Genomic DNA, 26,130 nt, shown 5'->3' with positions numbered 1-26,130 from the left:
TTTCCTGTGTTGGATTAAAAAAAAAGTTTATATGGGTAGACTCTAACATGTTTGAAAGAATTGCGTTCTCTCTTGAAATCAACCTTCACGTTAGTTCCCATTTAAAGCTATAATCTGTACTATGTGAGCTTGAATAACCACTTCCCATTTAAACCTTACATTCATTCTTCATGGAAGAAACAAGCAATGTTTAATTATAGCAGCTAAAGCTTTAATCTTATGTCCAGATGATTACTTTCTTTACTCTGAATTTCTATCATACTGATGCTACTTGTATCTGATTGCCAACAGAATGCGTTGCCTCTGACTGTTTTCTTCCCTAATCATGGCAATCAAAGTAATCCTTCTTGGTTTCTCAACTTTTAAACATTTCTAAATCTGAAGAAATGCAAGGTAATATAGCACAATACTGCTTTTTATAGCTCTAGTTATTTTTTATTACAGTGGGATGAGATAGCAGAATGCTTATTGCCTATATTACATGGAATAATTGCCTGTATTACCTGCGGTGTTCATGGCGTATAAATTATATATGTACTTTTTATTTGTGATGGTTTCAGGGTAGTTTTTCTGTTTGGGCAGCCAAGATACAGCAGCATGTATGTGAGATTGTCAGCCGGATATTTAAAAGACACGGTGGGTGTGTTCACCAGAGTTGTTCATTTAAAATTTTTTATAATTGAATGGATTTAAGAGAACAGAATGGTTTTACTGCTTTCACAGAGTCAGAAGCTTCACAGACTTTGAAACATGTTTGTCAGCACTTTAGAGTATGAAATGTTTTCATTTTTCTGGAAAAAAACTGGGGGGTGGGATATATTTTATTTTTTCTGTTAGGTTGTATTGCTGTCTGCAAGCACTTTCTTGTATTTGGGGTTCTTTTTTCCCCCCGATTAAAAGTTTATGTTGACATCTAATTGAAGAACTGAGTAAAGCTTTCATAACAAAATAGCCATTTGACAATCAGTAGAGAATTTAAAACAGGAAAGTATTTTTCAGAGATTAGTGACTTTATTGTTAATAATTAGGTTTCAATGAAGATTGGATTCATACAGATAGGTGGTTGCAAAATATAGCCAGAAAAAGAGGTATTAAATAATTTAAAGTGAGCCATAAACACTTTTAGTACATTTTTGAGACACAGGATGCAATATGTCTGAACAATATTTGTTCTGTATAGAAGTGCCTCTAGATCAAAACAGTACTAGTGGTATCTGTAGAGTTTCTCATCTGTTTCATATGCATGCTTTTGTGAAAGTTGGAGTTCAAAGAGGGAGGCAAAGTGAGGATTCTGCTGGGGCTATGGAACTGGCAGTTCTCTGTTTCTCTGTGAGGTGTCTGCTGAGCCCAAGAAGCATGCAAGATGGAACATCTGTTTGATGGCATTGTTTAAAGAGTGGAAGAGGAAAGTCTATTAAGGACACTTAATGTAATTTTTTAAAGGCATTGGTTGAGATTATCATGGTCTGCAAGATTGTTTGTGAGCTTGTTGTATAAAGCAGATGTTACTTCTGAAATGCTAGGTAATAGTATTTTACTGGTTTTGTGCAGGAGCCATCAAGCTGCATACTCCACTGCTAATGCCCAGAAATAAAAAACTATACGAACATAATGAAGCTTCCTATTTCATGGATCACAGTGGGATGCTGGTAATGCTTCCGTATGACCTCAGGGTAAGTAGTTTCCTCTCTGCAGGCAAAGCTGGGTTTGAAGAGTCCTGTGATGTTTGTAGATACCTTTGATTCACCAGTGGCAAATCTGGTTTAAGCTTACACTGCTTCAGCAGTCAGAAGAAGTATGTCTTACAGGTAAAAATAATGCCATATTATAAGTGTAATCGATGTCACTGGTGGTTTGTGGAGTTTTTGTGGTTTGTTTGTTGGAGTTTTTTCTTCCAAACGTAAGAGACAAGACTTTTACAGTGACCAGTGAAAATTCTAGTATTTGCATCCCTTTCTTATTTATAGAGAATGTGAGTAACAGTCTGTCCAGTTTTGTGTTTCTCAAACAGATGTTGTCAAGGATCAGTCTACTCTTGGGAGGAGCTGCTGTTTGAGTAGTTCAGTCTGGGATTCCTCTCTCAGTCATACCAAATTATGTGTAATGGTGGCCTCATTAATTACCTTGCATTTAATACCTAAATGTTTTGTGGTTTTCGTTTACTAGTGACAGTTAAAGAACATGACTTTTTATAATCCATTTCACTAACGTAAGGTCAGTTTGACTCATCCTTCCTTTGCGTTTGTAACATCAAGCTATACAATATGATTCTTAATTAAGGATTTGTGTGGGATCCACAAAATCGATTTTTCTGTAGGAATTACTTGTTTAGAAAATGTGTCAACCAAAGATTTATTAAAAAATACTCCTTTTATGTAAGCAGCAAAATAATCTGCTTTTACATTTTAGTATGCTCATAGTTGATAATCAAGAAATGTCCTTGTGTTCCTCTCCAAGCTCTTCTAGGAACTTGGCGGGGGGGAAATGTTGTTATTTAAAACTTGGAGCAAGGATGATTAATATTACTTGGCTATGACAAATATTTAAGGCACTTACAGATGTGAGAGTACAAGTGTTACTGCATGGTAGTAATTAATCTCCAGAGCCTAGTCAGAATGTCTTGTTACAATAATTTATATATATTTTGTTTTTCAGATTCCTTTTGCAAGATTTGTAGCTAGAAATAACATATCAAACTTGAAAAGGTAAGGGACGTAGAGATAACGTTTTGCACAAGTGCTGTGCTTTATGACAGTGACCTCTGAAGATGCTGATTCTTTCTTCAATGTTTCCTTTAGATACTGTATAGAGCGAGTTTTCAGACCTCGGAAGTTAGACCGATGTCATCCTAAAGAACTCCTAGAATGTGCATTTGACATCGTAACTTCTACTGGAAATAGCTTTTTGCCTATAGCAGAAACAATTTATGTCATTTCAGAAATCATTCAAGAGTTTTCAGTGCTACAGGTAGATTCTCTAATCATGCATTTTGTTCTTTTTCCATCTTAAAATATTAATCTAACTAAATATTTAGTCTAATGTCTTTAAAAAGAATAGTTCCTTTAACCTTAGCTACAGAGCTGTTTTTGCATTTTATCATTAGTCAATTATAGAACACTGTGATTTAAATAAAAAATACGTTTCATAGATAAACTGAAAATGAAGCATAGGTTTGTGTGCAAAGGAAATATTAATTGAATATTTACAGTGCCACTGAAGTAACATATTTCTAATGTCAGGTGGGTGATTATTGTAGAATGGGACAAGCCTTGTCAGTCTTTAGTTACAGATGGGAGGCAAGGTGGTGGAAGGAGAGGTCTGAAGTGAGTTTTGAGCTATTATTGAATCTTTAGAAATTATTATTATTATTGTTAATGTTACTATTATTATTAAGCAAATGGAATGCAAGTAAAACTTTTTCTTTCTTCTTTTTTGTTTACCCTTTGCTAGGAAAGAAATTACAGTATTTACTTGAACCACACTGCCTTACTGAAAGCTATACTTTTGCACTGTGGGATACCAGAGGATAAACTCAATCAAGTCTACGTCATTCTGTATGATGCTGTGGTAAGTGATTAATTATTGATCTAATTTCTGTAATCATCACTGTAGAGTATCTTATTTTGTGGAGTTGTCTCTGAAAATGAGTAACAGCCCATTGCCAGCATAACCAGGAGTATCTTGATGGTATATAAAAAGCCCAACTATCTTTGGGCTGTAAACTTAGATTAATTCCTTTTGTGTTACTTCTGGGATGTTTTAAGATGTTTTAAGATTTTTAAATGTGTATTTATGAGATAATTGTTCACCTGTGTAATTAAGAACTGGTAGGCAATTCAGTAAAAACTTTAAAATGTATCTTAATATCATGTTGGTCTTTCCTACCGTATAAGCAGAGAAAATAGATTAAATCCATTTGAATAATTGAGGTAATGTTTAAATACCAACAAAATGCACATCTGCATAAGCACAGCTTAAGTTGGTATTGGTATGCTTTTTGTTGCTTCTTGAAATGCAGCTGACTAAGACTTCACTACAGGATTGGTGGAAAATATGCTATTTATTGGTTTTGTTCTTTTACAGTATTATTGCAGTTTGTAAGTGCAACATTTAATTAAAAGCATTGGAAAGTTGTGGTTTAATTTTTCTCAGCAATAGTAATTTTTTGGTAACTCAGTTGCTGAACGTGTTTGAATCTTTCTTTTGTAGACTGAAAAGCTAACTAAAAGAGAAGTAGAAGCCAAATTCTGTAATCTTTCTCTCACATCAAATAGTGTAAGTAATTTTAATTCAATGATAATTTCTCTGTAACTTGCCATAAGTCAGTAATATTTTATTTATATTACAGATTAATCAGCCAGAGTAAGTAAAATAAATGGTTACATCTGTTATTCAAAATAGATCAGTCTAATTGGAAATGGGTCTGATTTTGTTCTGTCTTCTTTCTGAAAGTTGGTATTAGAATCATAGAATAGTTAGGGTTGGAAAGGACCTTAAGATCATCAAGTTCCAACCCCCCTGCCATGGGCAGGGACACCTCACACTAAACCATGTCACCCAAGGCCTCATCCAACCTGGCCTTGAACACCACCAGGGATGGAGCATTGACAACTTCCTTCAGCAACTTGTTCCAGTGCCTCACCACCCTTACAGTAAAGAGTTTTTTCCTTATGTCCAATCTAAACTTTCCCTGTTAAAGTTTGAACCCGTTACCCCTTGTCCTGTCACTACAGTCTCTAATGAAGAATTCATCCCTATCATCCCTATAGCCCCACTTCAGATACTGGAAGGCTGCTATGAGGTCTCCATGCAGCCTTCTCTTCTCCAGTCTGAATAGCCCCAGCTTTCTCAGCCTATCTTCATATGGGAGGTGCTCCAGTCCCCTGATCATCCTCCTCGTGGCCCTCCTGTGGACTTGTTCCAACAGTTCCATGTCCTGTTTATGTTGAGGACACCAGAACTGCACACAATACTCCAAGAGGGGTCTCACGAGAGCAGAGTAGAGGGGCAGGATCACCTCCTTTGACCTGCTGGTCACGCTCCTTTTGATGCGGCCCAGGGTGTAGTTGGCTTTCTGGGCTGTGAGCACACACTGCTGGCTCATGTTCATTTTCTCATCAACCAACACCCCCAAGTCCTTCTCCGCAGGGCTGCTCTGAATCTCTTTTCTGCCCAACCTGTAGCTGTGCCTGGGATTGCTCCCACCCAGGTGTAGGACCTTGCACTTGGCATGGTTAAACTTCATAAGGTTGTCATCAGCCCACCTCACAAGCGTGTCAAGGTCCCTATGGATGGCATTCCCTCCCTCCAGTGTTATCAACCGAACCACACAGCTTGGTGTCATCGGCAAACTTGCTGAGGGCGCACTCAATCCCACTGTCCATGTCACTGACAAAGATGTTGAACAAGACCGGTCCCAAAACTGACCCCTGAGGGACACCACTCGTTACTGGTCTCCAGCTGGACATTGAGCCATTGACCACAACTCTTTGCATGTGGCCATCCAGCCAGTTCTTTATGCACCAAGTGGTCCACCTATCAAATTGATGTCTCTCCAATTTGGAGACAAGGATGTATTGCAACTCTCCAAGTTTCCTTCTGCTTTTAAAAGTATTCTTTTGACTTTGGAAGCAATTGAAGGATAACCAGAATATTTTGCAGTGGTATTTGGTAAAACAAACTGAGAGAAACTTGAGAAAAAAAAGGTCTGCAAATGTTGATGAATGTACATAAGGAGTTGAGGTTAACTTCTGGACACCCTGAGGAGTCTTGTGCCTGTCCATTCTTTTCCTCAACTCACTAGGTGAAAACAGGCTGCTAGGCTAAACAAACAAAAAAGGCAGATACTTTATTCACACCAAGTCAAATACTTTTAGGGTTTTTTTAGATGTGATCTGTTGTGAGTGCTACCTATATTTTTTTCTTTGGTTTTTGCTTTTAGCTTTCTCGACTGTACAGATTTATTGAGCAGAAGGGAGAAGCAAGTAATGTATTTCCATTTTTAAACACAATGATAAAACAAAAACCAGGTGTTACTCAGCTGCTGAAGCATGGCATGAAGGATTTAGAGGAAGTCATCGGTCTGTTAAAGCAACTTGGAATAAAGCTTCAGGTTTGTAAAATACTCTGCTAATAAATTAATGACTTTATAGGCTGCTGGGCTTTGTAATTTGCCAGGAAACAAAAGTAGTCATATTTTAGAATAGAAAAACCACATCGAAATGTCTTTTGATGGCAAGTAATAATACTGGCACTGATTCCTTTTAAGACCTCTTCCAGTCAGAAGTCTCTGGTTTAATTTCTGTCTAATGACATACTGACTACTATTTTTTAATTCCCCAACCAAGATTGAAGACATCACTTAGAGTGTAAAGGAATTTTTAAATTTTGAAACAAACTAAATATTTTAAAAATAGAGAAAGCTGTTGACTACTAAAGGCCTCCCCACCTCCACCTTCCTTGAGGCTTGCTCTTTGGGTTTTGTGATATAGGTCTCTTGGGATGCTTTAAGATTAAAACATGATTTCCTTATGTGAACAGTGTTTTCAATCCTTGCTGTTAACAGGAAATCGATTATACTAATTATAATACTGGTAAAGGTCTTCTATACGTACTCATTTTTATTTTACAGGTTTCTATAAATCTGGGACTTGTTTACAAAATACAGCAGCACAATGGAATTATCTTCCAGTTTATAGCCTACATCAAAAGAAGACAAAGAACTGTGCCTGAAATTCTTGCTGCAGGGGGCAGGTATGATCATCTGGTATGTACTCATTTTATTTATTTATTTATTTAAACCATATTAATTTCTATCTATCTATTTATTTCTTTATTTTAACCATGAAAAAAATGAAACACCTTTTTGACATTTTGCAGAGATAATTATTCGGGTCTTCCATTTTGTTTTTGCCTTATTTTGAGATTCCACAATTTAGAGGGCCACAGACGGTAGGACCTGTTCCTTCAGCTGTTGGAGTCAGCATAGCTATAGATAAAATAACTGCTGCTGTTTCCGGTGTGGAGGATTCTGTAAGTCTTTGGAGGGGGGCGGGATATAGGGGCTTTGTTTGTTTGTTTACTCCTGACAGTTTACTAACCTAATTGTAGCCACAGATGGGTAAAAAAGAAGATGTTCAGCTGTGTCCCAAAATAACACCATACTAAAATAGACAGCAAATATCAAGATTACCTGTTTTCTTCTGTGTTTCTCTGCAGATAATTATTTAGTTTATTAATGAATAATAATATATTATTTAGTAAGAATTTGGGAAAGAGAAGAGGATCTTCAGACTTACACCGCTTTTTTTAAAATTTAAATGAGACATCTTCCTCAGCCTGTAGATTGTTTCAGATAGAAGAGTACAACTGTAGTAGCTAATAAGTGTTACTTTGCCCCTACCATTTCTGCCCTTATAAAAGTATAGAAGGTGGAGATGGAACGAAACTTAAGAAAATGGACTACTTTGTACAGTGTCACACAGTTTCTCTTGATTGTGGAATGTGCATTTTACAAACTTCTCTTTATAAGAATAAATTAACATTGCTAAGCAGAATAGGAAGGGAAGAACAGAATAGGCTAGGATACTTTGCAAGCTGGGGCTGTGCACATGCTTTTTATCAAAGAGCAAGCTTCAGTGACTTTCAAACATGCCCGGGTAGATTGTGGCTGTAAGAAGAGATGGATCTAACCTGTTTTTTCAGCCTGATGGATTTTGAAAAGCATTAGCGTATTTATCCTGTTACTTTCACTGCCTTATCAAGGGGGAAAAGGAGGTCTTGTGGCTAATAATTGTCCCTCTTGTTTTTACTTTCCCTTCAGGTTTCTGTCAGCTCATGTGACCTGCTGGTTGTAAGTGTTGGTCAGATGTCCATGGGTAGAGCTATCAATATTGTTCAGAAACTCTGGACTGTAGGAATTCCAGCTGAAATAATGTATGACTGGTCCCAGGTAGAATTTCTATCTCTCTGTGTTAATTATGTTGTTGATTTCTTTAAGATTAGTGCAGCCTGAGACTGCCCTTTTTCAATTTTTTCTAGTTGTTTTTTTTATGAGTTACCGACTCATAAAATTGAGCATGTAGCATGCTGTTCAGATGCAATAATTGTAAGATTCACTGGGCTTGCAGCATTCTTCCTCTGTACATTCCAGAGTACCTAGAAGTGTGATGGATTATCTTTATGCACTCCTCTAAGCAGGAATAAATTAAGTGAGCTTCCCTAATTATGCACTGAGAGCAGAGTCCAAGGCCCATTGAAATCGAAGGGGGAAAAGTTGCATAATGAATTCAAAATTACTGTAGCTCAAATTAAGTGAAGTGGATATGCTTCAAAGCAGAAGCATACTTGTACGAGTGAAGGTGGTGAATTTTCCTTTCAGTGAGGGCTGCAAGTAGAATCCCTGAGTTAATCCTTAATAAAGGGCATGTCTAGAACAGAACGGTAGCATTGACTTTTAAATCTATCCACATGGCTGAAGACTAGTAGGTACAGGGGGAATATTAACACCATTCTACTCTTAGAAAAACAGTTTACTAAACTCAGCTACTAGATACATTGTGGGGTACCCATGTTGTTCCTGGAGAGACATGTGGTAAGAGAAGAGAGAAAGTGGCAAGCTGAGTTATGCTTCTTTTGTCTGCAGCTGAAACCAAACAGAGCTTTATCTCCTACTGCCTCACTGGAGTAGGGAGCTCCATGGCAATGAGGAAGTCCCTTTCAATAGTAGTGGAAGTTTATGAGTCTGGGGTCACCTTTAGGATTATGAGGATTATGAGTCTGGGTCACCTTTAATTACGCCAGTTGGTGACTAACAGAAGAAATGCTGTGCAGTTGTCCATTCTGATTCATGTGCTGCAGAGCAGACAGTTTTGAGCTCACTCACTTAATTGCCTGATTTTTTTGTAATCTTTCACCATAACATTTCCAATGGCTTCAGTCCCTCAGAACTAAAAAAATCCAGATCATAATGCTTTTTCTGTGATCACCCTGGGCTTTCTCCTTCTTGCAGTTCTTAAAAGTAATGAAGATTTTGAGTAGTTCTTGTCTCTGTCTAATGCTGTCTTGCAGCCCACTCCTAAGTCAGCATAGCAAGCCCTTCAGTAAAGCTGACTTACATCATTCTCAACACTGATAGTGATGTAAGGCAGCCTCAGGCTTACGGCTGGAGTCAGCTTTCATGACACAGTACCAGTCATGCAGGACTGAGATATTACTGAAAGTTGCAGAGAAGTGGAGTGGTGGCTGTTGGATTGATGTTACGTTGAACTTTTTTACGGTTATCTGTAAACTCTTTGCTTCTAGATCCAGCTAGCCCTTCCATGTGGGAATTAGGACTGGAAGGCTTAGACATTCTCTTTGTCTAGTGTAGACTTAAACAGATTTCAACTTTCAAGGAGCATTAGGTGTATAAATATATGCGTAATGAAGTTTCAGCTCTTGGACTTGTTAATAAAGCTTTCTTCTCTTAGAACCTTACATAATCAGTGTAGCTGCTGCATATAAAGTTGTTTTAATGAAGGACAGACGACTTACGTTTATTGCTTAAGTGATAATTTCATAATCTGTCAAATTTCGGTCCCATTCCCCTTCCCCTGTTTCCATTTCAGTCCCAGGAAGAACTGCAGGAATATTGCAGGTGCTCTGGGATTATGTATGTGGCCCTTGTGTCAGATAAAGAAGGAAGTCATGTGAAGGTGAGTGTGGGACCAGAGGATGCTTGATGGTGTTACAGATTTATAATCTGTTCTACATTTCTTTTTTTTAAGATCATTATTATTTTCACTAAAGTATCTAAGTAGATGAAATTCGGTAAATACAGTTTCACTTGCTAAGTAGTGGAAAGTTTTTCTGAAGCTTTTTATCCCTCCATAACACTGTTATTTACAGACCCCCTTTCCTCTAGGAAAGTCCAAAAATGGATGCAAACATGCTGACTTTGAGTCATTGGTGTTTTATGTGGAAAAAGGTTTCTGTTGTCTCTGATCTCTTTGAAACTACAAAAATAATGAGATGGCTCAATGATGTTTCCAGTTCCAGCTTTCCATGATACAAAACAAATACAGAATGACAGAATAGTTAGGGTTGGAAAGGACCTCAAGATAATCTAGTTCCAGCCCCTCTGCCATGAGCAGGGGCGCCTCACCATAGACCATGTTGCCAAAGACTCTGTGCAACCTAGCCTTGAACACTGCCAGGGATGGAGCATTTAGCACTTCTTTGACAACCTGTTCCAGTGCCTCACCACCCTCACAGGGAAGAACTTCTTCCTTATATCCAACCTGAAAATATAAAATTACTAAATATAAATACAAAGACAGCTAAAACATAAATCTAAATAAAGCCCCATGTAGTTCAGACAGGTAAAGCTGAACCACATTCCTCATATCTGTAAGTTGAGGTTAAGATGGAAAGTCTGGACTGTGTCACAAGGTGAGTTACCACTTTCTGTGCTCTGCAGCCTGTGGTTTTGGAATCTTTCCAGAAGTTGAAAGTTTTAAAATAATATTGATTCTGGATCATTAAAAAAAAAGATCATTAGTTTCGGAATAAAAATTCCTTCTTTGACTGAAAAAAAGTAACCATTTGACAGCATCTGATTGGCCGTGTTACCTGGTCAGTGGGCATTACAGAAATATTTTCCACTTACTACTGGCGTTGTCATTATAACTGTGCATTAACTGTATAAACAAGTAGATTCTGATGATGAGGATGCAATATATCAATGTCTTCCATGAGACTATTACAGAGCAGTTTTTTGAGTACAGCTTTATTGAAGCAAAACCAACAAAGAACGTGCTAAGGAGGCAAATGGTGGTGTTACTGAATAAGATGGAGCAGATACTCAAAGTTTTGAATGTTTGAGTCTGTAACTCATGCAAACTGAAAGGCCTTATCTAATATAATTCCTTAACTAAAAAAAACCCCAAACCAAATATGCTATTACTTATGTGGTATTTGCACCTGTGAACCATTCTGTTAAAAAAATTATTACATACTAAATACAAGTAACAAAACTATTTAAAGCTTTGGGAATGCAGAGGAAATTGGTTGGGGAAAAGAAAATCTAATCAGAGATTTAATTGGCACTGATTGATTGGTCATGATGTTAGCTTCATACCTTTGACTGCTTCACCTTAATGAGTGAATAGTCCAGTTTGGTTTAGGCTAAATTTGGTAAGTTTATTCATATGCTATTTTAAGAATCAACAATCTTAAGACTCACTGAACTACATCATAGGTGAAATCCTTTGAGAAAGACAGACAGACGGAGAAAAGGATTTTAGAATCTGACTTACTAGATCACCTGATGCAGAAACTGAAAACTAAAAACTGTGATGAAAGATGTAGTAGGTAAGTAACATAAAATGTCAATGTGAATAGTCAAAATCAGAAGTGAATGTGTGTTTTAGTGAAATAATTTTAAGATGTGCTCAGTTAAATCTTGATTTTATTTGATTAAGAGCTTTGCTGAATTTCTTTTGAGGGGAAAAGACAGCAAAGGCTTGGTTATAGAATTCTATTGAGATTAAGAAAGAGAGTGATTTCCGTAGCTGTTGTTACATTCAGACATTCATAGTGCTCCACAAAGTAAAAGGCCATGCAGTTATCCAGCTCAGATGCTACCAGAACACTAGCATTGTCTGTATGCAGGACTGCCAGCAAGTACCTGTTACTGACCAGAAGTCCCATTACATGTACTGTGTAATCAAAGACTTACAGCATCAAATCCCTTTCATTCTGAGGCAGTGTTGATATGGTAAAAATGAAGGTGTAGGACACTTGTACACCGTAGCGGGAGCAAATGAAAGTAACATCTAGCAAAGACTCGGGGTACACAGCAACACCCCATCATCCTATCTTTGTTGACATTGCTATTTTTTGTCGCCAGTAGAAGTTAGTACAGAAATCACAGGAGAGGCTACACTCACACCTGTGTGCATAAGCAGTATAGCTGTTATTCACACATCTCCTTTTGTAAATATATAATTCTGCACACATCTATATATATTTACATCTATATGTATTTATATGTGTGTAAATCTATGTGTCGGGGCATACTGGCAGCAGGAACAGATATGGTTAGTCACACAAACTAGAATTCGAAAGCTTAACACATTTGACACGTGTAGTATTTCTGAATAGACTTAACAATAAAGGAAATAGTTCAGCTGGGAAATGCCCAGCTTGAGCCGTAGTTTCTGCAGGTGGTTGATGTCTCCTGCTACCCCTCCTATCCACGTCTTCATTCTCATTTTTCTGGCTTCAGCCAGTCTTGCCATTTAACTTTGCAACTTACCCAAGTCTCATGTGTTTTGTGACAGATCTACAAGATCTGTTAGAAGCTGTGAAAGAAAATAATTCTAAAATTTACCTTATTTCTAGATCCTGAGAACAGAATATAGAAGATCCCATGTTTGGTAATACTAAACAGAGAAATGCAATAACTGTGATTCTGATAGCACTGGTAAATTTCTTTGTTAATGAATCCTGAATGTGCAAAGTAAAGAGATCCAAAACATTGAAAGCTTCTTTGAATATGTGTGATCTTAAACATAAATATTAGTTCAATACTTTTAATATTATCTCACAGAAACCTGTAAAGAGTTGTAGATTAAATTAATAATTTAGAGGGACTATTCTTAAAATATATTCTCTTATTAGGATCTAAATCACTCCTGCATGATGAGAACATGTTTTTTGCGTCTGTAGGAATCACAGAGATTGCTTCTAGATCAGATTTTGCAATGTAATTTTTTTGCTATTTCCTGTCTGTTCCAGAATAGAATTTATTTTGGAGAATATGGGCCATATCCATAGATTTTTTTATTTGTTAGATTGAAATAAGTATGTTTGTATAATAATGTGAAACCATTTCTTATTACAGTGTTTCTTCATTATTGTAAATCTGTTTCCCTAACTGCTGTTTGTTTATTTTTAGAGAAACCTCAGATAATCTCTCAGCACCAAATCAGAAGGGATCATTTACTAATATCTCAGGTACTTAGTTTCTAAGAACATACAAACTGTTTCTGATTAAATATTGTTTTACAAGAAAATACTGCTAGAACATAAAATTCAGAAATATTACCATAGTCAGAGCATGAGAATGTTTCCCAGCACTGCTTCTGGTTAGAGACACTTCTTCCTAGTCTCAAATGTTGTTCCAAGTGATCTAAATGTGAAATTTTCTCTAAACAAAGTGCTCAGAGCAATATACAGAATATTCTCCACATAAGCACTCATTGATGTAGTGATTCAGGAGGGGTGAAAAGCCAAAACCCATGAACATTTCCTAGCTGAGGGGAAACTAAACATCATCTTGATGAAAAATGGCATGACCTGTGATTGTTACAGTGCCCATGTTGACCTGCTGTTCTACTTTTTTTTCTTCAAATGAAAATGCCTTTACATTTCTAGCTACAGATTTGCACTCCTTAGTCTGATACTATAAATTTGTATATAAAGAATAATATGAAGCATTCATTGTGTGGATAAAGTTTGACATTTTTGATAATTATTTTATGAAGTACTGATACAGTGTGTGGTGGTGGTGGTTGTTATTTTTAAAGAAACACCTCCCCCCCATTGCATAACAGGGAGAGAAAGAAGTGGCCATGCTTAACTTTATTATTCTTCTGTGTGTGTGTGTGTGTGATTATCAGAAGTGGCAATTTGGATTTTGAAATAAGCCATTTCAAATTTTTATTCTTGTTATTTGGGTGAACTGGGGGCTGAGTTTTGGTATTTTGTTTTATCACTGACTCTGCTTTGGGACTAAGCATTAAATAGTTGCCTTATTCTTGTAATAGTTTTTCTTTTTTTGGTATTAGGTATGCTACATTCCTGTGTAAAATTCTGCAAGCCATTTGGAACCATTTATTAGTTTCAGGGAACACTGATACAAAATATTACATTTCTTGGTCTTACCAACCAGTCCTTCAAAGTCATAAGTGAGCATCTGAAAATGCACATGCACATGTTTCGCTGTTCTGTCTACTCGACTCGCTTTAGGGGTTTTTAGCAGCTTTTTGAACCCTTTACTATACAGGTCTTAGTTTATTAATATTAGTGAATTTTCTGTTTCTTGCTACTTCTTGTGTAGGGAAGGAATGTAATCTAAAAATATATGTTTGCATTTTAGGTGTATTTGAATCACATGGAACTCTTGCGGTGCCTAATGTTAGCGTTATAGCTCCTGAAAAATTATCTGCCAGTGCCAGGCGTCGTCAAGAAATTCAGGTACACATACATTAAATAAGTATTAAGAGGGGATCCTTAAAAGTTAAGGAATGGTAGAATTCATATTTTCACTATCACCTACCTTACAGATATACATCCTGTTCTTTATTCATAAATATAAAGGAGGAAGGTCTTTACTGTAAGGGTGGTGGGGCACTGGAATGGGTTGCCCAGGGAAGTTGTCAGTGCTTCATCCCTGGCAGTGTTCAAGGCCAGGTTGGACAGAGCCTTGGGTGACATGGAGGTGTGAGGTGTCCCTGCAAGGGGGTTGGAACTAGATGATCTTAAGGTCCTTTCCAACCCTAGCAATTCTATGATTCTATAAAATAGACTATGAACAACACAAAGTGTTGAAAGCAAAGGCCACCTTTTTATAACAATCTGGGTCTTGGGGATTAGCTGTGACATGGTTGCACAGCCATCATTGTACATACATACTAGAAATCTTAGTGGGAACCATTTTTCTGGAATTTTTTATTCAGTAATTGCTGGAACATGTTGAAGGTACAAGTTCAACATGCTGTTAATTTGTAATATGTATGTAACAGATACTTATGTATTTCATTATGCTGTCTCAAACTAAAGGTCAAAAAAAATAGCAGATTCAAGCAAACAACCCTGCCTAATATGTAATATTGTGATAATGTAGAAAAGATTAAATAATACTAGAAACAAATGTCAAGAGTTAGTCATTCATGGCTATTGGCTTCAAGATATTTAGAGTACATGGTAAAACATAACTGTAATCTTGTCACCCTTTCAGCCCAAATGTGGGTGTGCAACAGAAATCCTCCCTTATAGATAGTTCTCAGAACCCAAATAAAGAAGTGGATGTTACTCTCTGAGCTTTGAGCTAAACAGACTTGCTGTTTTCAGGGTTTTAATACATAAAAGCATCTTTCCAAGGTACAAAAGACAATACAGTGCAAGGCTGCAACTGCATCTGTAAAGTACTACCTTTGCAGTATTGCTTGCTCTGAAAAAAGTGTTGCAAGGTACCTTGGTTTGGCTTTCAAATGAGTTACCCTTCAACTAGATATGATTCACTGTATCCAGTCACAGGTTCTCATGTTCCTCTGAAAAGTTATTTAACGCCCAGAAACAGAAGGGAAGTTTTTACTACATATGTGAGAATACACATTGTAACGTGCAGTTCTGTCTACTTTAGTACAGTATTACCAAGTATTTAGTACCAGTATTATCAAGTGTTTACCATTGCTGCAGGAGTGGCTCAGCCCCAGTCTCCTTCCTGTCTACTCATCAAGGATTATGGTGAAACTGTTACTGAAAATTGTATTCAATGTGAATTTTAGCTTAAATATGATGTAGTTCTGTATCTTGTTAGAAGCAGCCTCTTCTGTTAAAATAAGTGTTCCCCACCTCTGTTACAGAAGCAGTGTATTTTACTTTTGCCCATCTTTTGTTGCCAGGTGCAAACAAGACTTCAGACGTTCATTTCTAGCCTGCAACAGAAAACAAGTGAGATTGAGATTTTAGCAGTAAGTATTTGGCAGAAGCCTGAATTAATTTTAATTTCTTAATTGAATTGGATGATGCAGTTGCTGTCTGGATCTTTCCATAATGGAATCCGTCATGAAGAACTTACTTAAAATGCTTAAAACCTTGGTAAATTCCCAGTTCTACCAGCATGAGTACTTCTTTGGAAATCGGAAGTTTGACTCCTTTCAGTATAGCTAACCTCTAGTTAGCAGACTGGTAACAGAGCAACTGTAAAGTATTGATTTCTTCATATTTTTACAGGTAGACCTGCCAAAGGCAACTATGTTACACTTCTTATCATTAGAGGTAAGCAATTAAATATTGTCATTAAAACTCTAATTGAACAATAGATGATAAATTCTGTTCGTAATGAAGAGGAATGTAAAATTCGCCTGTAAGTTTCTCTCCTCAAGGAGTTTGAATTAGGTTTTAAAACTTGTAAGAACTGTTTTTAGCCAAGGAGCTTGACTCAGGCTAGAAAAATCCTTTTGTCAAGGGCCCAAGTTACACATGACAGCATTAGGAAGCCCTTAGCCAAAGCTCTGGTTTTTGGTTTGTTGGGTTTGGTTTTTTTTCCCCAAGAACAGTTAACTGAAATGAATCCTTACTGCTCATTTTCAGAAGCCAATAAACATTAACAGCAGTTTGAACAAAGATGTCTCTTGAAGCTGTTAATGAAGGAGGACCCAAAATACTGAGGCAGTTGCTTAGAGTACAGTGGCAGAAATCTCTCTTAATGAAGCCAAGATAAAAAGTTGATATATAAACATTATACTGACCTTTTAGCAACTCAGAAACTGCTTGCTGAGGTGAAAAAAACCACCAAGGACAAAGCTCTCTTCTTTCCTCTAATGACAACAGTAGCTTTAAAGTCAGAAGGTCGAGAGTGAGATGGATGCCTCCCCAACCCCCACAAAACAAACTCAAGAATGGCATCCTACCTGGAAGTGCTTTCGTACCTTTCATCTGCTCCTCTGAAGGAGTGTTTGTCTGGTCATCAGATCCCAGTGCAAGGTTTGAAAATATTTTCAAAATACTTAGTTTATCCAGTCTATCCAAATCATGGAGATAGTTTATCACCTTTTCCTTACCAAAACCAGGCACATGAACAGCTTGCATCGTTCACTTCTGGCCACCCTTACAACACAGTTCTCACAATTCTATCCAGCATTGTGAAACTGAGGGAGCCCTTTTCATTGCTTACACCTTTTTATTGCTAAACTTACCTGTGTTAAGAAATTAGTGACCAGTTCCTTAGTACATTTAAAAAAGTCAAGATGCACATGTTCTTTATACGAATTTTGTTTGAAACATGTTTAATTAAGGACCATTGACATTACACGGTGTTAGAAGACTGAATCCTATTGGGAGAAGTGTTTCCTTCACAAAAGAATGTAAGACTGTATCATAGATCCTTGTCAATTTTATTTTTAGTTTGATGGAGATCGACAAGCTTTTGATGCTACTGTGAGACAGCTGATGTCACGATGGCCAAAACAGAGATGTTCATACTTACAAGCAATTTGTGATGAAATTTATAGTATCAAAATGGAGAAGAGGTAAATTTGTTAAGCTCTTACATGTACATAAAATACCTCAATTATTTCTGCCTTCAGACTTTTCTTAAATAAGCTGCTCTTAGTTTGTCCTCCCCTTTCCCGCTCCCTGAGGAAGAAAGAAATATTTCCAAAACATGTATAGTTCCTTGAGTATGGGGAAATTTTACTGGCCATCTAATCCCCACTTGCGGTCAAATGTAAACTCTTGGACGTGTAAGTTTTTTTTATTAGCCTTTTCAAGAAATTCTAAAATGTGTTCCCACTGTTACCTCACTTGCTGCTTTGTTCATAAAACTGAAGAGCAAACAATTGCATACAGTCATGTACACTGTTCTGTGGAAGAATACCTCTTTATATATACTATATAAATAAATATATTTAATATACTATGCAAGAACCCTCTTTTCTCATGGGAGGGACTCAGCTTGCCTTTCAAAATTCATTTAGTTCCTCCTGCTTTGAAGGAATACTGTGGGAGTCTGGCATAGCTGACAGACTTTAAGCAAACACAATGCATGCCCTCCCAACACCTGCAGTAAACCCCATTTCTGTTTTCTAAGCATAAAACCATTCATGTTCAACTTGTAGTCTCCTTGTTGGAATCTGGCAAGGCTGAAAGAATCTGACCACGTCTGGTTTTAAGCCTCAAATTTCCATCTGTTGGCAGGTATTGGTACAGTTCAGTGAGACCTGGGTATTTATGTCCTGTTGTGGGTTCCATTTGTAATACATTTTCTTAAACCCATGTTCAGCTTGAAGGTACTATTTAATCTTTAAATGAGACCAAAAACAGATTTTGATTCCTTTTTCTTCAAGATGCACCAAAATTGCTTATGTTTACCAAGGCAACTAATTATCATGTGAAACCTTTTTTTTCTTCCTGTAGCTTGCAAGGCTGTGTGCAACAGAACCCAGTTATTACATCCAAATAGCATTCTATAATTTGGGGAATTTTAATGGGTATGAATGTAACACAATCCCTGACAAAGTCTTCCTTTCCCATCTGATGCCTGCACAGAGTACTGCTTAGCTGTCAGCCTTCAGATCACCGAATGAAAACTGAGCAGGCTAAATGGAAAGAGAATGAAGGGGAAAATTGCAGCCACATCCAAGGGAACTAAAACTTCTTGCTTTTCTGCTGCATCTTTGCTGTTAGCTTATTGCTGAGCTTTGCCATAGGTATTGTAGCTTTTGAAGCTGCAGTTCCAAAGTTTAAAACTTTTCTCTTTTCCTTCCCTCTGCAGGGTTCCTGCACTTATCCTGTACAGTTACCGAGATGAGTACAAGGTTTTGTTTTAGTGCTTAAAGCATCGTTGGTGGGATGCTTTTACTAACAAACAACAGTGTTTCGTCTAAAGAAGTTTCAAAAAGCTGCAATAATTTACGACAGGCAACTGCTGCCTTTTTATGTGTCCCGATTGAATTTCATGTGTAATATAAAATTGTAAATTTATGTCACATAGTGGAAATAAAAAGTTTTATAGGCAATTAAGGAGCAAGTCTGACTACAGCCACAGACATGTATTACCATGTAATTCTCATCCCTTGTCACAAAACAGATTATGAGCTGTGAATGTAAAATTTCTTTTAATAGTTTCAGACTGGCTGTCAACATGCAGCACTGAAATTCAGTTCAAGGATCAGAGAGGATGCATTATCTTCTAACAAACTGTTTTAAACTTTTTTGAATAAGGGGTTTTATATAATAAAAGGTTTTGGCTACTGAGCCTTCTTGAGAAGTATACTGCAAGCTTTGTGTGGTGGGCTTTTTGAGTTGGTACAAGCCTGGCTGCCTACACTTGTCCTGCCTGTGCTTTTGCATTCAAATCAGGCAGCTACTTTCAGGGAGGTGAAATAAGAACTGATACAGGAAAAACTTGTTTCAGACCTAATGGACTTAAACCTAGGCCTTTTAAGAGAAGTAAAAACCTGCACCTGCTAGAGGCATAACCAAAGTTTTGAACTACCTTTCTTCACATGGGTCACCAGATTAAGTTTGAAGGTCACAGTGATGATGGGAATCTTAAAATTATCTTCCTGAAGCAAAACTGTAACGCAACTGTATCACAAACGATGAAGCACAGCAAATACAAAGATGAGTTACAGCAGCCATAGTTACCTATGCATTATATTTCACAAAATACTTACAGAGTGAATATGCAGAAGTTAATTTCTGCAAATACACTGGTGTTTACCCTCCCTCCCCACCTGGTACCTTGTTTAAACATCTTACTGCTGTTCTTTCTTTAACTCAAATGACTTCCTTTACCACTGCAAGCTCACCGCATTAAGTACCTACTTAGTTTTCCTGCTCTCTTCTTGAAGAGGACAGATTAAAATATGTGAAGAGATAACTTCAAAGACAAACCCAAGAACTTCTGAGAACTGTTAAAAGTTGTAGCAGCAATACATGAAGTAGCATCAGGAGAGTCAGTACTAAAGGCAAAGACAGCTGTACCATCCCTAGCAATTCATCAAGACAAGTCACATCAGTCATTACAACCACATCCATTTCTCATTGTGTTTAATAGGAACAATTGAGTATTCACCTTTTACATCTGCTCATAGAAAGGAGCTACTTTGTAAGATGTGAAGTATGGGGAAATTTAGATCCCCAAATATACAGCAGAATGAAGCTATAAAAAAGTGTAGGTGACATGAGCATTTTTAAGCCATGTCGGAAGGGAACATGATGCATAGTCCTGGCCTCCGCCCACCCTGAGCTAAGGTGAGCACAGCTGGATCAGCACAGGGCAAAGGCACAGCTGCCTGGCTCTGCAAGAGCTCAAGCACTGTGCTGGCTGCCTTAGGGGTATCATGTCCCTCAAAATAAGACAGAAACAGGAAAGCTACTGTTTCTGGTAATATATTGGCACCCACTTTCCCTATAAACCTGGCCTCTGTCACTGAGATGTCTGCTCCAGTCTTACTTTGCTCCTGGTACATTTCCCTTCACCCCATGTTACCCTTAAACAGGTTTTACACTGCCCACTTGTATAATACAAAATAAACAGCAGTATAAGTACAAAACTAGTTGGCAGATGAGTGTAAAGCTATTTCAGTATAACCTTGTAGATACTCCTGCAAAGCACCTTCTGCTCTCAGTTTAAACAAAAGTACTGATAATGTCCCAGTATCCTGCTGGAAGGAAAGCCAAAGACAAGTGGTAACTCAAAAAGAAATGGACTTTGCTTTGAGCAAGGATCAAGTCTGTTACAGTGATGGTAGGCCATTCTTCCATCACTGTGTTGCTTTACTCTTCTTGTTTTTGCTTTTCTTGTCTTTTTTCTTCAAGCCATCCATGTTAGCTCTCAGCAAATTTGAATATGCCTGAAATAAGAAGTGGAACCATTAAAAGAACAAGTAAGTGACAATATACTAGAAATAACATTTTACATATTGCTAATGGGGACAGGTATCTGCATTGTCTGACAGAAATCTTGCTTTTATACCCCACACTGGGAAAACTGTTTCTAAATCAATGCAGAAAGTCAGATGAAATAGAACGGGATTTTTATTTTTGTAACAAATGCAGCTAGATGGGTAGTCTGAGGTTAATCTGCATGGCAGCTCTGCACTAGGCCAACCCCTTCACAGCTGGCCAGTGCTTCCTACTGACCACTCCCCAGCACCTACAGAAAATGAAGATACAAGGCATACAAAACTTACCATCTGAAATTTATTTACTTCCTTGGAGCTCACCTACAAAATAATGGTGGAGGTTAGCCACAAAAACACTGACTTCTATTACAAACCAAATATCGGTACATGTTCACTCACCAAGTGACTAGCCTAGCAGCAGTTAGATCAACTCACCACACTGAGTGGTAAGTAGGCTGTACTAAAATGCCCTGGGACTTCACCAATTTAGGAAACTGAAAACACCTCTTACTCCATTAATAAAATTCCTCTGGAGGCCATTCGTCCTAAATCCATGTGTTTTCAAATGGAAAGAACGTGAATATTCTAAGGAAGGATTTATTTACTCATAGGGCCATAAAGATACGTTATTGCCCAGATCTTCTCAAGATTTCTCAAAGTAACATTTTTCCTGAGTTACATCACAGAGATCTAAAGTCTGCTAAAGTTAAATACGAACAGCTCTATGAAAAACATAAAATGTATGGTAAGCAAGATTAAGGCTTAAAAGAGTCTACCTATGCCCATGTGTTGTTGCCAAGAAACAAGGATCCTTTTCCTACTGGTTCACAGTCTGGTAACATTCAGTTCTTTCATGGACTGTAAGAACCTTCAGTAATTTCACTGAGGTCTACAGTAAACTACCTCTTTGTCATCCGAGGCTTGAGTGTAGGTGTGCAGGACCTTTCTTCTCCTTGGAGCCACACATCTGTCTACATACTGCAGGCTGCATATCTGCCCTGCATCCTGCCCATGTTTCTAGAAGCAGTTTCACCGTTCCCTCCAAACAGATTCACCAACTCAAAACACAACAGCCAAGGTTGCTGAAAAGAGTCCCTTTTCGCTGTCCTGCAGTACCATTTTGAAGCAAAGTCCCGCATACAGAACAAGCATATGAACTACTGTCCCATCCGTAATGCTGAGCATAAACACTTAAGACTTCAGGTAAGCGTTAACACTTCAGCATCCCAACATCAGCAATGTGTTTAGCTACAATACGGTTTCTCTGGAATTAAGAGGGTAGTTCTCATGAAATTCATGTAAAGACAAATTTCACGTATACAGGGCATTACATAAAGGACAGGTAGGGCTACTGGTGTTTCTAACCCAAAATTGTCACTTACCACTGTGCTAATTTTCTTCTTTCCATCAGTTGCTCTTAGAAGACATTTATTGTCTGCTGGTTCAAAACTTTCTACATGGCCTTTGCGTGGTACTGGTTTTGTTCGGCCATCATCTGTATTGAAAGGCAGAGAATGTTTATTCGTATTTCACTAAAATCACTAGATGCCTTCTGACGTGAGATGTTAAAAACTGATGAGATCTGTAAAACACCTTAGAATCCAAGGCCATCTGAACTGACATTGCCACAAACTTGTTCACTGAACCTTTCCTCTAACCCCAGAAGGATCTGTTCAATAAACTACATCTGCCAGGAAAAAAAGCGTAGATCATTCATAGAATGAATCACAGAATGGTTTGGGTTGGAAGGGCCCTTTTAAAGCTTACCCTGTTCCAAACCCCCAGCCATGTGCAGGCACACTTTCCGTTAGACCAAGCTGCTCAAAGCCCCTGCTTCAGCAGCAGTATGCTTTAAATGCATGTCAAACCACAGCCTAGACACTCGATTTCTCAAGTAGTGCCAGCCAGCCAAAAACCAGAGAAACATGCACACACAAAGGCAACACTATATTCTCCTTTCATAGAAGTCTAAAGTTAATTTCCAATTATTACTAATAATTAGAAAGCCCCAATATTTCCTGCAGCTTGAAACACAGTCTAACTTCAAGGTTATCAGTACTGCACCTAGGATGATTGATTTGTCCATAGGAGTCCTCTTGTTTTGAGATACTCTGAATTACAGCTGTACCTTTTAAAACACATGCTAACCACACCAGGTTTGATTTAGAGGCACACCTCATCAACCCAGTAACAGACCCGGAACTTACATTTCTTCAGCGTTATGAAAACACTGCCCGATGTCCTGCACTTCTGGAAGAGCCTGGTCAGCTCCGTCAAGAACTGCAAGAGACAGACCCCATCCTTGGCGGGAGACCACCACACGGGCCTTCACTCTTCGTCCCTAACCCCCATGGAACAGCCGCTGCAACTCTTCGCCGGCGCCGTTCGCACAGGCCGGGCCCGTCCAGCCCCCCCAAAACAAGTACCGAGGGAGGGAGAACTCCCGCTTCTCCTTCCCCACGACTCCAGCCAGGGCCAGCCCAGCCCTAGATTCTCACCCCGGAAAGCAAGCTCTAACCGCCCCCCCCACCTACCGCGGGCCAAAGGCTCCTGGCCCCACCACCCCCTCCCTAGGTACCAGGGACAACGACGCCTACACCCCACCCTCGCCGCCGGGGCGGGCGAGGTCACGGCGCGGGCCCGGCGCACCCCGGGACTCTGAGGAGTCTCTTTACGGAGCCCCCCTCCTTCCTTTCTTCCCTCCCTCGCTCCCTCGGCCCGCAACAGGAGCGAGGCCAGAGCCGCCCCACCTGCTCGCTCTCCAGCAGCACCATCCTCCACCGACACCGCCCGGAAACACCCCACACCCGCGCGCACCCACCCGCCGGCGCACGCGCAGCCACGGCAGGAGGCGGGGCCGCGCAAGCGGAGAGGAGCGACACGTCAGCCTCGCGCGCTGACACCGCCCGCGCCCTGCCTCGCCTTGCTCTGCTGGAGGAGGAGCGGGCTAGGCCGATGGCTTTGCAAGGCTCTGCTCTGACCGGCGGGCAGTTACCGCCGATAGCATACACCGTTCTCCCGTTACATGCCACGCACAGCGCGGCGTGTTCCGCTGGCAAACGGCTCCTGCGCTCGCAGCCGTGGGGAGCGGCACCAAGCGCTCAGCACCCCCTCTCAGGTGCTGCGCTCCCCGACAGGCCTCTCGCTGCCTCCCCCGGCCGGCCTGAGCTCGGGGCTCGGCGAGTAGGCCGGGTGCACCCGCGGGCGGTGGCAGTGTTTTGCCGAGAGGCGGGGCGCTGGGCCGGGCCTACGGCTGGGCAAGAGTAGGGGAGGGAGGTTGTAAAGCAGCTCTGGCACAGTGTTGAGGTGGCTGGTGTAAAGGGTCCTGGCCGGGTGACCGGGTGAGGGCTCGGGGGTGATGAACACCCCTGGATTTGTACAAGGAACCGCTAAGAGCAAACCGGAATCTGGGCACAGGAAGGAGGCATTTCACACCTGTAATACTCAAAGCTCCTGAGGGGCAGGTTGTGGAAAGCGGGAGGTTTTGTCAGGCCCAGGTTAGTTGATCTGGGAACACAGGGAAGCAGCATTTGAGCTAGGAAAACTGGTTTCTCAGTAGGAACGCTCATTTATTTTATCTCCATGGAGCCAACAGAAGTGGAACTTACATACAGATAAAAGGGGAAAACTGCTCTCAGGCTGATAGGTGCTTGAGCCCCTGAGGAATTACCTCATACTGCTCATTCAGGAGCTCGGGACTGCATTCTAGACAGAACTGAAATACGTTCCTGCATTACCTTTCTCATGGTAGGGTGTTGTTTCACGTATGAAACATTCCTTCATAATCAGTCTGGCCATTCCAAAAGTCCTTTTCAGTTTACAATCATTTGCTGCTCTTCTGCAAGCTAAACAAGAGGCAGTAGAGGGTGCTGTCATTGCACACACAGAAATGAAACTGCCTGAAGAGCAAGGAAACAAATACCCATGGAGCAGGTCATCACAACACGGCCACGGTTTATCAAAATCTATCAGTTTATTTATTAACTCCGTTATGTTGGAGTCGTCGGAAATGTGGAAATCCAGCCCTGCCTTTCCCTCACTGTGGATGGTATTCTCCTCCTGAAGGTTTTGCACTTGAATTACTTGCAGTTGAGGAGGGAAAACTTAAGAATAAAATTAATTGTTTCTTGTAGCATTAAGAATCCCATAAAAACTGAAGCAAGGAATATGTGTTATTTCAGTCTTCTGAAAACGGGCTCTCTAAGTGTTCATTAGTGCTGTGATCCAAAGCATTGACAGGCCAAAAGCTTTGTGAAGTTGAAAGTGGCGATCCCTGCTCTGGACAGCTTACAGTGAGTGTCCACAAGTGAAGATGCAAGGAGTTACTGCTGATATGTGCTTCCTGTAACACTGCCTGTTTGCAGGAGCACTCATAACAAACTCCTAGAGAGTTGTTTTCTCAGAAATCTGAGCAGGGCTGTGTCTTCAAGAGAGCTCTGAATGAGTTCAGTGCAGTAGCATTGCCGATCTTCCTAGGCAACCTGTGAAAGAAGAGCGGAACTAGAAAAACAACAATTGCAACATACTCCCCCTTGGAAACTAGATAGTCACAGTCACTAGAAGGCAGGGAAGATAGGTGGTCTTGTAGCTGAAACACAGGGACTACAGCTCCCATCTGAATTCTGACGAATTCACCCAAGGAGTCTTGTGTTGCCTTGAACCTATCTCATAACTTCCCTGTATCACAACAGCTCTTCTTTCTTGAAGGTGGAGAAAGATGTGTAGTTATTCTCTGTACCTTGTACACAACAAAAAGCATCAGCGCCTGTGGGATGGAGTTTCAGCTTTTGCACAAAAATCTCAACCCACTATTAGGAGGTACTTCTGTTGCTGAGTCATGCCTTTGGTACGCTGTGGACATAGTTGTGCCCACCTTAACCTAGCTGAGGCATCAGTAGCAGTGCAGCTATGGCATCGAAGACTGTACAAAGATAGTGGGCATCTACCTATATGAGTAGGTAAATCTCTTGCAGGAACCTGTAACACCAAAGCTTCTGGATCTGCTGCATGCTGGAAGAAGAGACAAAAGGAAAACTACTGTGAAGAACTCCAGAGAGTTGCATGAAGTTTACATTTTCCAAATTTGTTATTTTTTCAGCCATTTTTCTGAAAATATATGTGTCTCACTGCTAATGAAAGAAGTGGCTCCACTGAATTCCTGAATTTCTTTCCACAGGGAAGAAGGAGGATTTTTTTTTTTTAATGTATGTGTTAGCTTATCTTCCTGATCTTGAAGTTGTTTTTCAAGCCAGAATGTCACAATTTAACTGAGGGAGAAGCCTTCATCACAACTTGCAAACAAGGTGAAAATGAAATATTTTTAACGATTCATTTTCCAAAAAATAGATGGAACAGGGGAATGCTGACATTGCTTTACTTTTGCCAAAGGCTGCCAACACTCAGAAGGAATAAGCTATTCAGCTGGCGAAAAAGTGCTGAACTAACACTG

At 39.4% G+C, this 26,130-nt stretch overlaps 2 protein-coding genes across 10 annotated transcripts in view; one reads left to right on the top strand and one right to left on the bottom strand.

Annotated features, from left to right (window-relative positions):
- EIF2AK4 (eukaryotic translation initiation factor 2 alpha kinase 4) overlaps positions 1-18,795 on the top strand; it is a 39,271-nt gene extending 20,476 nt beyond the window's left edge. For 5 of the 9 annotated variants that reach the window (XM_080619322.1, XM_080619320.1, XM_080619321.1 and 2 more), the window contains 18 exons: positions 561-636; positions 1,552-1,673; positions 2,656-2,705; positions 2,799-2,967; positions 3,451-3,567; positions 4,210-4,275; positions 5,942-6,112; positions 6,632-6,766; positions 6,925-7,032; positions 7,823-7,951; positions 9,609-9,695; positions 11,240-11,352; positions 12,941-12,999; positions 14,144-14,241; positions 15,672-15,740; positions 16,003-16,047; positions 17,176-17,300; positions 18,545-18,795. In XM_080619322.1, the coding sequence (XP_080475448.1) occupies positions 561-636; positions 1,552-1,673; positions 2,656-2,705; positions 2,799-2,967; positions 3,451-3,567; positions 4,210-4,275; positions 5,942-6,112; positions 6,632-6,766; positions 6,925-7,032; positions 7,823-7,951; positions 9,609-9,695; positions 11,240-11,352; positions 12,941-12,999; positions 14,144-14,241; positions 15,672-15,740; positions 16,003-16,047; positions 17,176-17,300; positions 18,545-18,599 (1,794 nt within the window). In that variant the 3' untranslated portion in view covers positions 18,600-18,795. Of the gene's footprint in view, positions 1-560; positions 637-1,551; positions 1,674-2,655; positions 2,706-2,798; positions 2,968-3,450; positions 3,568-4,209; positions 4,276-5,941; positions 6,113-6,631; positions 6,767-6,924; positions 7,033-7,822; positions 7,952-9,608; positions 9,696-11,239; positions 11,353-12,940; positions 13,000-14,143; positions 14,242-15,671; positions 15,741-16,002; positions 16,048-17,175; positions 17,301-18,544 lie in introns of those variants that run through there. The other 4 variants (XM_080619323.1, XM_080619324.1, XR_013957017.1 and 1 more) reach the window with 4 other exon arrangements.
- Positions 18,796-19,179: 384 nt separating this feature from the next.
- On the bottom strand, positions 19,180-23,831 carry SRP14 (signal recognition particle 14). The gene is made up of 5 exons (XM_080619326.1): positions 23,432-23,831; positions 22,889-22,961; positions 22,064-22,176; positions 20,970-21,002; positions 19,180-20,630 (listed from the first exon to the last, which is right to left on the bottom strand). Exons 1-5 carry the CDS (start codon positions 23,453-23,455, stop codon positions 20,541-20,543), a joined length of 333 nt encoding a protein of 110 aa, XP_080475452.1. The 5' UTR covers positions 23,456-23,831; the 3' UTR covers positions 19,180-20,540.
- Positions 23,832-26,130: the final 2,299 nt, after the last annotated feature.

Source organism: Psittacula echo (assembly GCF_963264785.1).
Source record: "Psittacula echo genome assembly, chromosome: 5".
Taxonomy (NCBI): Eukaryota; Metazoa; Chordata; class Aves; order Psittaciformes; family Psittacidae; genus Psittacula; species Psittacula echo.
This window is presented reverse-complemented; position numbering and strand designations above follow the sequence as displayed.

Bases quoted from the DNA above. Each gene is read 5' to 3' on its own strand.
- SRP14 (XM_080619326.1), bottom strand. From the start codon at position 23,455: ATGGTGCTGCTGGAGAGCGAGCAG. The intron at 22,962-23,431 runs GTGGGGCGGCTC...TGTCTCTTGCAG, and splicing joins TGCTGCTGGAGAGCGAGCAG to TTCTTGACGGAGCTGACCAG. The intron at 22,177-22,888 runs GTAAGTTCCGGG...CTTTCAATACAG, and splicing joins TTTCATAACGCTGAAGAAAT to ATGATGGCCGAACAAAACCA.